At 29.3% G+C, this 9,442-nt stretch overlaps 1 protein-coding gene across 1 annotated transcript in view; it reads right to left on the bottom strand.

The window, feature by feature from the left end:
- Positions 1 to 360: 360 nt before the first annotated feature.
- LOC117174002 overlaps positions 361 to 9,442 on the bottom strand; it is a 26,789-nt gene continuing 17,707 nt past the window's right edge. The window contains exon 3 of the mRNA XM_033362684.1: positions 361 to 6,243. Within this exon, the coding sequence (XP_033218575.1) occupies positions 646 to 6,243 (5,598 nt within the window). The 3' untranslated portion in view covers positions 361 to 645. The remainder of the gene's footprint in view (positions 6,244 to 9,442) is intronic.

Raw genomic sequence — 9,442 nt, 5'->3', positions numbered from 1 at the left:
AATTCTTTTTGAAAAAATGATTGCGAAATTTGTTATCTGTCAAAATCCCCAGGAGCAGATGCTAACTAGAATACGGCCTGTAATTTTGTGTACGTGGTATCAAAAACTTTGACAACCAAATTTCCAATTAATTGCATTTGGGACATTACTGGTATAAATGGTGACTTCTACCAATATTTTCAAATCACGAAGCAAATAAGGATAATCATTATTTAAGGACATGATGTTTTCAAATCTTTTTAATTTGATGGAACTGAAGAACAGCGTAAAATAAAAGTTATACAGAGAATTTCTTTTTATAAGATTCGCTTTAATTGTATAAAAATATAAAACATGTATAAAAGAGAATCCTTTTAATTACTAGTCGTAAAATAATTTTGTACCATTTACAGTGAATCCTATATAAAAAAACTATGGCACACATACTTTCCAGTTTTTCTATACAAGCATACACTTCATGATTTTGCGAAGGTTAACATCTATAACATTACCCAAAATTATTTCAAAAATCACAAATGTAGGAAACTTCTAGTCGCGCAGATCCATAATCCACTTATACTATCTGTATCACATTTATATATCTAATAACATTACTAATGATTACAGACATGACTTATTTTGCAGTACTTTTCCATTTTATGTTCTCTATTGTTTGATAAAAGAAACTTCTCTAACTTTTTCATACAATACATCAAGTATTACACGCCGATTGTTTCCCATGAGATTGTTTAAATAATTTGTTCTTCTCCCTGCCTTATCAAAACACAGATGATGCAAATTTTTAAAAATAGCACCAATATTAACTCCTGCCCCATGTAATAGCTGAGATACATTTTTCGGTGTAAATAGGTCATTCTCGGCTAGGAAGTGAAATAAATAATTATTTTTCTTAAAACATAATTTATGAAAAGTTCTTAAAACAAGGTAGGCATTAATTCCCGACATAAATAGTATATTAACTAAATCTTTCGATCTAAAATTTGCCTTGTAGAAATCACCCAGAATTTGGGTTTTTTTTCCGTTCTCATCAAAACAAACCTCATGAAAATCTTTTAAAGCAGAACAAGCATTTGCTCCAGCCCCATGAAATATCTTAGATAAATTACTTGCCGTGAAATCTTCATTTTCGTTTAAGAAATGATTCAAATACTTTTTTGTTTTTCCTGTAAAACAAAAAGCGTAAAATTGTTCCAAACTACGCACTGATGCATTCAATATGTTGCACAAGTCACTTGGCATGAAACCAGCCTTACAAAAATCGTCTAACAGTTTTGTTTTTTGTCTATTTTCATTGAAACATATACTATGCAATTTTTGTAAATTAGAGGAGGCACTTATTCCTGATCTATACAAGATGCAGGATAAATTTTTTGGCATAAAACTTGCCTTATAAAAATCACCCAAAAGTGGTGTTTTTCTCCCCTTCTCATTGAAGCAAACACTATGCAATTTTTCAAAAGCATCCGTGGCACTGACTCCTGCTCCACCCAAGATGTTAGATAGATCAGAAAACATGAAGCATTCTTCCTTAATCTTTTTCTTAACAAAGTGCTTTAAATGTTTTGTTCTATAACCTTGCTCATCCAAAAAAGCATTATATAGTTCTTTAAAAGCTTTTACCGCATTGGCACCTGCCCCATGCAAAATATTGAACATATCAGATAAACTTATTCCTTCTTGTTCTAGAGTGTTTAAATAAATTGTTTTGTGTCCTTTTACGTCAAAACAAAGATTATACAAGTGTTTAAAAGTTGTTGCAGCCTTCGCACCTGACTTATGCAAAATACTAGACACATTGGATAAATTTATTCCATGTTCTTCTAGATTTTTTAAATATGGTGTTATATTTCCCGTTGCATCAAACCAAAGATTATATAACTCTTGAAAGGCTTTTGCAGCATTAGCTGCTGCCCCTTTTAAAATGCTCGACATATTAGCCAGATTTAATCCACCTTGTTCTAGAATTTTGATATTCTGTCTTTTAGTTCCTTCTATATCAAACCAAAGATCATATAAGTTTTTAAAAGCTTTTGAAGCTTTGGCGCCCGACCCAATTAAAATACTAGACACATTCGCTAACTGTATTCCTTGTTGTTCTAAAGTTTGTAAATAATGCGTTTTATTTTCGTTAACGTCAAACAAAATGTCGTAAAAGTCTTTAAAAGCTTTTGAAGCTTTACCACCGGATCCACTCAAAATACTAGACATATTAACTAACTGTACTCCATGATCTTCTAGAGTGTTTAAATATTTTGTTTTATTTCCTTCTATATCAAACCAAAGATCATGTAAGTCTTTGAAAGCTTTTGAAGCTTTAGCTCCGGACCCATTTAAAATACTAGACATATTTGCTAACTGTATTCCATGTTCTTCTAGAGTGCTTAAATATTTTGTTTTATTTCCTTCTATATCAAACCAAACATCATATAAGTCTTTGAAAGCGATTGCAGCTTTGGCTCCCGACTTACTTAAAATACTTGACATATTCGCTAACTGTATTCCTTGTTCTTCTAGAGCTTTTAAGTAATGTGTTTTATTTCCTTTTACGTCAAACAAAATATCATACAAGTTTTTGAAAGCTATTGCAGCTTTAACTCCGGATTTATTCAAAATACTGGACATGTTAATTAAATGAATTCCTGATTCTCTATCTAGAGTTTTCAAATATTGTCTTTTATTTCCCTTTGCATCAAACCAAAGGTTCCATAACTCTTTAAAAGCTTTGGCAGCCTTAGATCCTGAGTTGCCTAAAATACCCGAAATATTAGACAGAGCTATTCCATTTTCTTGTATTGTTTTTAAATATTTCGTTTTATTTCCTTCTATGTCAAACCAAAGATAATACAAGCCTTTGAAAGCTTTTGAACATTTGGCTCCTGCACCATTCAAAATACCTGAGATATTAGATAGATCTATTCCATTGTCTTGAATTGTTTTTAAGTATTGTGTCTTATTTCCTTCAACGTCAAACCAAAGATCATACAAGTCTTTGAAAGCTTTTGCCGCTTTAGCGCCTGATTGACATAAAGCACCAGACATATTAGCTAGATTTATACATTCTCTTTCTAGAGTTGTTAAATACATCGTTTTATTTCCTGTCGCATCAAACCAAAGATCATATAAGTCTTGAAAACCTTTTGCGGCATTAACTCCTGCTCCATTTAGAATACTGCAAAGACTATCTAGATTTACTTCTTCTTTTTCTACATTTTTTAGGTAATGCGTTTTATTTCCCTTCGCATCAAACCAAAGACCATATAAGCTTTGAAAAGATTTAGAAGCATTAACTCCTGCGCCATTCAAAATATTCGACATATCAGATATAGCTATTCCATTTTCTTGAATTGTTTTTAAATATTTGGTTTTATTTCCTTTGACGTCAAACCAAAGATCATATAATTCCTTAAAGGACTTAGCAGCTTTTGCTCCGGCCCCATGCAAAATACTGGACACATTCGCCAGAATTATTTCAACTTCTTCTAGAGTTTTTAAATATTCTGTTTTATGGCCTTTTACATCAAACCAAAGATCATGTAAATCTTTAAACGCCTTTGCGGAATTGTTTCCTGCTCCACTTAAAATACTGGACATACTGGCTAAACTCACTCCTTCCTTGTCCAGAGTTTTTAAATATTGTGTTTTAAATCCTTCTACATTAAACCAAAGATTATACAAATCTGTAAAAGCTTGTGCAGCTTTAGCGCCTGTACCATTCAAAATACTGGACATATTAATTAGATTTATTCCCTCTTTTTCTAGAGCTTTTAAATATGGTGTTCTATTTCCTGTTGCATCGAACCAGAGATTATATAGATCTTGAAAAGCTTTTGCAGCATTAGCTCCTGCCCCTTTTAAAATGCTCGACATATTAGCCAGAGTTACTCCATCCTCTTCAAGATTCTGTAAATACTGTGTTTTATTTCCTGCTGAATCAAACCAAACATTATGTAAGTCTTCAAAAGCTCTTGCAGCATTAGAGCCTGCCCCATTTAAAATACTTGACATATTAATTAGATGTACTCCTTCTTCCTCTAGAGATTTGAGATATTGTGTTTTATTTCCTTTGTCATCAAACCAAATATCATACAACTCTTTAAACGTTTTTGCAGCTTTAACTCCTGCACCACGTAAAATACTAGATATGTTAGCTAGATCGATTTCTTCTTTTTCTAAATTTTTTAAATATTCTGATTTATTTCCTCTTTCATCAAACAAAAGACCATATAAGTCTTTAAATGATTCTGCAGCATGTATACCGGCCCCATTCAAAATACCGGATATATTATTTAAGTTTATTGCCTTTTCTTCTAGAGTTTTTAAATATTGCGTTTTCTTTCCGTTTAAATCGAACCAAAGGCGATACAAATCTTTAAAAGCGATTGTAGCATGTGTTGCTGCTCCATGCAAAATACTGGACATATTAGCTGGATTTATACCTTCTCTTTTCAGCAGTTCTAATTTTTGGTCTTGAATTAAAAAATCTAAGAACTTGTGAAACGTCGATGTCCCTTCTCTACGAAAGATACTTTTAGCAAATTTAATTTCTTCACTAATATTTTTATTTCGAGTTTTCTGATAACTAAGTCTATTATTTTCTATATCGTCAAAAATTTCTTTAATTATTCTCTCTGTAATAGGGCCAACCTCGTCAGACTCTGACCAACGTAAAGCTATTTCACGTAATTCTGCGTAATTATATGTAACTTCTTTAGACTCATTACTTCTTTCTGTCTCAGTTTGAAGAATACTCTTCAATTTTTCCTTATCAGGTTGGCTAACCGCAAATATTAGCTTATCTAAAAACTTTTCTTTTATTTCTTTTACATTCTCGTCAGAAAGTCTTCCTTTGACTTTTTCTTTTTGCGAGAAAGGTGGAAGCTTCAAAAGAATTAAAAGTTTTTCTCTTGTTTCTGTCTGAGAAAATTGATAAAGACTACTTTCATCTATACTAGTAAAATGTCGTAAAATGTTGTACTTTTTCTTTCGAATATCAATAACATCGAATTGTAGAGGATAAAATTCTTTAGAGCGTCCCTGCTTTAATGTATTTTCTTTTGTAATATCTAGGTCTGCATTAGTATAGAAAATAAAATGTTCTACATCTTGATTCAATTTTTCAATAAAAATAGTAAAAAGGCTATTAATGGAAAACGGGTTCTTTTTCTCTGTTGCCGAGGAAAATAACTGACTATAGCCAATTTTACTATCTGCTGTATGGACCTTCACGTAAGTAACTTTATCTTTATAATAAACAGAAATGCCGTTAGACGTATCGGAATTGATGGAAGATACACTTTTATGTAAAACCATGTCGTGTAATAACAATATTAACAAATTAAATTCATATATAATTCGAGGTATATAATTGACTGATTTTTCAAGTTTTTTATGCTTTTCCACATCTATCAAATCATGAAGTACTTCCTCTAGTAAAACTTGAAAATCATATTGAGATTTACTATTTTTTATTTCATTTCTAATGATGCTATTCAGTTCTTGTCTATTAGGCTGATTAACTACAAATACTAATTTATCAAAAAATTCTTCTTTCACTTCTTTTTCAAATCCCTGAGGCAATTCTCTTTCTGTTATCACTTTTTGCACAGCAGGAGAAAATTGTAAATGCTTTAAAAATTCTTCTCTTGATGTTTTGTCTTGTGAAAATTGATAAAAACCTTGATTTTTCGTATTTTCATTTGCAAACAAAAAGTCTTTTAAAATATCACATTTCAATAGGTTATCAAATTTAAAAGGATAACATTTTTTAGATCGGCCTTGTTTTAATAACATTTCTTCTGTCAAATCCAAACCCGAATTAGTACATATAATCAGATATTCTATAGTATTTGATGAAATTTCTGCTTTAGATAAGAGATGCTGAACAAAACTATTAAAGTAATTGTTTATGGAAAAATGTCGGTTTCCTTTAGTAAATAATTTATCATAACTAATATCTTCTATATGATATTTTTCTACATTTTCAATTTGTATGTAAATAGATTTTTTTTCATAACGAAGAACAATATTATTAAATTTATCAATTTCAGAAACACCAAACCCTAAAGACAATGTAGGATATTTATGTTTGAACTTAAACTTTCTAAGAGTGCAAAGTACCGAAAAGTCTAATTGATACATAAGACCAATCAAACGATGAGGGAGATGACTTCTGGATTGAATACTTTGATGGCTCGCATTATGGTTGAGAACAACATGTTCAACTACATTCACCAAACAAGCTACCTATAAAATTAAAATACACTTTTAATTCGAAAATTAAGAAGACGTTTACAGAACAATATTGCTGCGATTTTAACAAAAATTCAGACTTTTTCAGGTTTCGCAGCAGGGATTCCATTAGTCTTAAAAAGTATCAATAGCTAATGAGGCTGCAAAGACATAATGTCAAAATTATGTGGTTAATATATTTTATAGAGAAAATAACGAAAAGAAACTTAACGAAAGTTTTTTTACGTTCCTTTTGTTTCTTTTGACATACAACTTTAAGGAAACACCATTTTTACATTGTATCTTCGTAGCTGCATTATTTTTTAGTAATTGTTTATACTTAGCATAGTTTGTAGGTAAGTTATTTTAATTTACAGAAATAATTGGCAAATATCAGAAAATGCTCCTTAATTTCGTTCGAATTTCTGTTTTGCAAGCCTAGAAATTAATTTCTTCCAGGTCGCCTTTTTTGTACACCAAATAGTGAAATAAGCGTTTAGAATCTTCCATAAAATACGTTAGCAATTTGAGAGGAGGGAGGGATTAGAACATTTCCAGGGTGTTTAGCGATTCTAAGGAACGAAATTCAAGGTCTTTTCCAAGTTTCCCAGATCAAAATGTAAAGTTTTTTCAGGTCTCCTTTTTTACATCAAATATTGAAAGAAATGTTTTGAAATTTTTATGAAATCTTTAAAATATTTATAAAAGCTTGTTTCAACCTTTGTGAAATATTTTGTGTTCGTTTGAAATCTCAATTTTGTTGAAATCTATTGAAATAATTTAACATCTTTTAAATATTTATGAAATCTTTCGTATTCGAAATATTTCAAATCGTTTAAAATCTTAAAAATATTTTGAAATCTTTGAACTCGTTTTGAACCCCTTTTTGAAATCTTTGGAATTCTTTTATTCTTTTAAAATATTTATGAAATTTTTATAAAATTTTTATGAAATCTTGGAAATATTTTTTAAATCTTTTATATTCATTTGAAATCATTAAAATATTTTTAATCTGTTTAAAATATTTTGAAATCTTAGAAATCTGATTAACGATAACCTTTCTAAATCTTCAACAAAATCATTCGAAAGTTTTAAAATCTTTAAAAATGTTAGAAATCTTTGTGAAGTCTTTGAAATCTGATGTACGCACCTTTTTCAAATATTTGAAATCCTTCAATCTTATGAAATGTTCGAAATCTTTGGGAAATTGTTGTGAAATCTTTTAAATCTTTGTCAAACTTTTTGATCTCTCGTCTCAACATAAGTTAAATCGAGGTAATATTAGGGATAATTAATTTTGTGGCCAACTTCGATTATTAGGAAAATCAAACTTTTATGATAAATTTTAAGAAATTTTGCGACTTTTCGGAAAGATGGTCCATTTTCCCTGCAACGTTACAGTTCAATAATACTAGTATCTTAGTAAGTTTTGAAAATTACTTACATATTTCAGACATCACACTCATTCGCATATTCGACTCTTTTTCCTCTTTGTCCCAAAAAATCTACTATTTGATTTAAATTTAATCATTTTGTAAAAAATGCGACTACTTTTTTTAAAAACTCATCTTTTTTTCAAAAATTCAACAATATTGAGGTAGAAAGTTGTACTACTTTCTTAAAAGTTTAACATTTTAGTTAAGATTCATCTCTTTGGTCTATTTCGTTGACAATTCGTTTTTCTTTTTTTGTTTTTTAATTATTTTTTTTAACTGAAAATTTATCTATTACATTTGTAATCAAAAATCGATCTTTTTTAGTTATAAATTCATGTATTCTGTTGAAAATTCATGTTTTCTAGTGGAAAATTAATGTCATCAGTTAAAAGTTCATCCTTTTCATCGAAAATTCACCTCTTTGGTTCAAACTTGAACTATTTTGTTGAATATTTATATTTCTATATTGCATTCAACTGTTTTTAATTGAAATTAAAATATTTTTTGGCTAAATATTACCACTTATAATTTTCGTTGAGAATTCACTTCGTTTTTTCTTAAATTCGACTACTTTAAAGTTGAACTACTTGGTTAAAAATCAATTTTTTGTGGAGATTCATCATTTTAGTTAAAAAGTAAACTTAATCGAGGAAAATTTAACCAGTTTTTTTAAACGGAAAATATAACTGTTCCATTATTGGTTATTTGATTGAAAATTTATGCATTTTGTTGAGGTTTTAAGTATTTTGTTAAAAAAACTCGTCTTCTTGATTGAATTAAACTGTTTTGGTTTTATATTTCAAATTAAAATATTTTATCGTTAAAATATCAAGTATTACAAGATTTATTAAGGATTCATTTTTTCGGTTTGAAAATTGAAAAGATTGACATTTTTGGAAAAATGTTAAGTTATGTTAAGATACTCACCGGGAATCGGTTATTTTGAAGAAAAAAAAACATGTTTCAAAGATTCTTTATACAATATAAACAGATAAAAATATATTATGCTAATTAAAAAATTGTTTCACAAATTTAGAAACTTTAAAGAGATTACAAATATTTTAAAAGATTTCAAGACTTCCGAAAATTTTAAAAAAAAATCGATTATTTTAAACAAGAAACATTAGATTTCAAAGATTATTTACAAAATTAAAACCATAATAGGTTACTACTATCGGCGAGAAAATTCGAGTCCTCTGGATTTGACGTTGAATAAGTATGTGAAGAAAAAATAGTAGATTAATGAAAAAGGTATCATTTTAAAGATGAAAATGTTGTACATTAATGAGCCGAAAAGTAATATTCCAAAAAATTATTTGTAACTTACAGATCTGAAAATACGATGAAAAGTGAAGAAATTTGATAGCTTTTAAAAACAGGGAACTTTGAAGCATAGTTTTTTATAGAAAAAATAATAGGGAAAATCTGAAAAAATTCATGGTGGTACATTAGACATTTCTGAACAGATTTCCGTCGAAAAATTTACAAAATATAAATAATTGTTCGTTTTTTGTGAATAAATATGCGAGCGCACTAGCTTTCTAATGAAGATAATGAAGTGATTTAAATTGAAGGTAGTTAGTTGAACTATTTGTAATAATTTACAATTTGAAGGAAGTATGTGCTTCTTGTTGTCTTCGTACAAATTGCGATATTTGAAGTCAGTTTTTTATATAGAAAGCAAGTGCGAGAGCCCAGCGTGGTGCCGTTTTTTCAGAGGATCGGCCTCGGTTTTCCTCAACACAGGGAAAGGGTTTGAAGGCCAGAGTGAGGCTCGG

This window comes from Belonocnema kinseyi, chromosome 1, assembly GCF_010883055.1.
Source record: "Belonocnema kinseyi isolate 2016_QV_RU_SX_M_011 chromosome 1, B_treatae_v1, whole genome shotgun sequence".
Taxonomy (NCBI): domain Eukaryota; kingdom Metazoa; phylum Arthropoda; class Insecta; order Hymenoptera; family Cynipidae; genus Belonocnema; species Belonocnema kinseyi.
The sequence above is the reverse complement of the archived record's forward strand: the minus strand, read 5'-3'. Positions and strand labels throughout refer to the sequence as shown.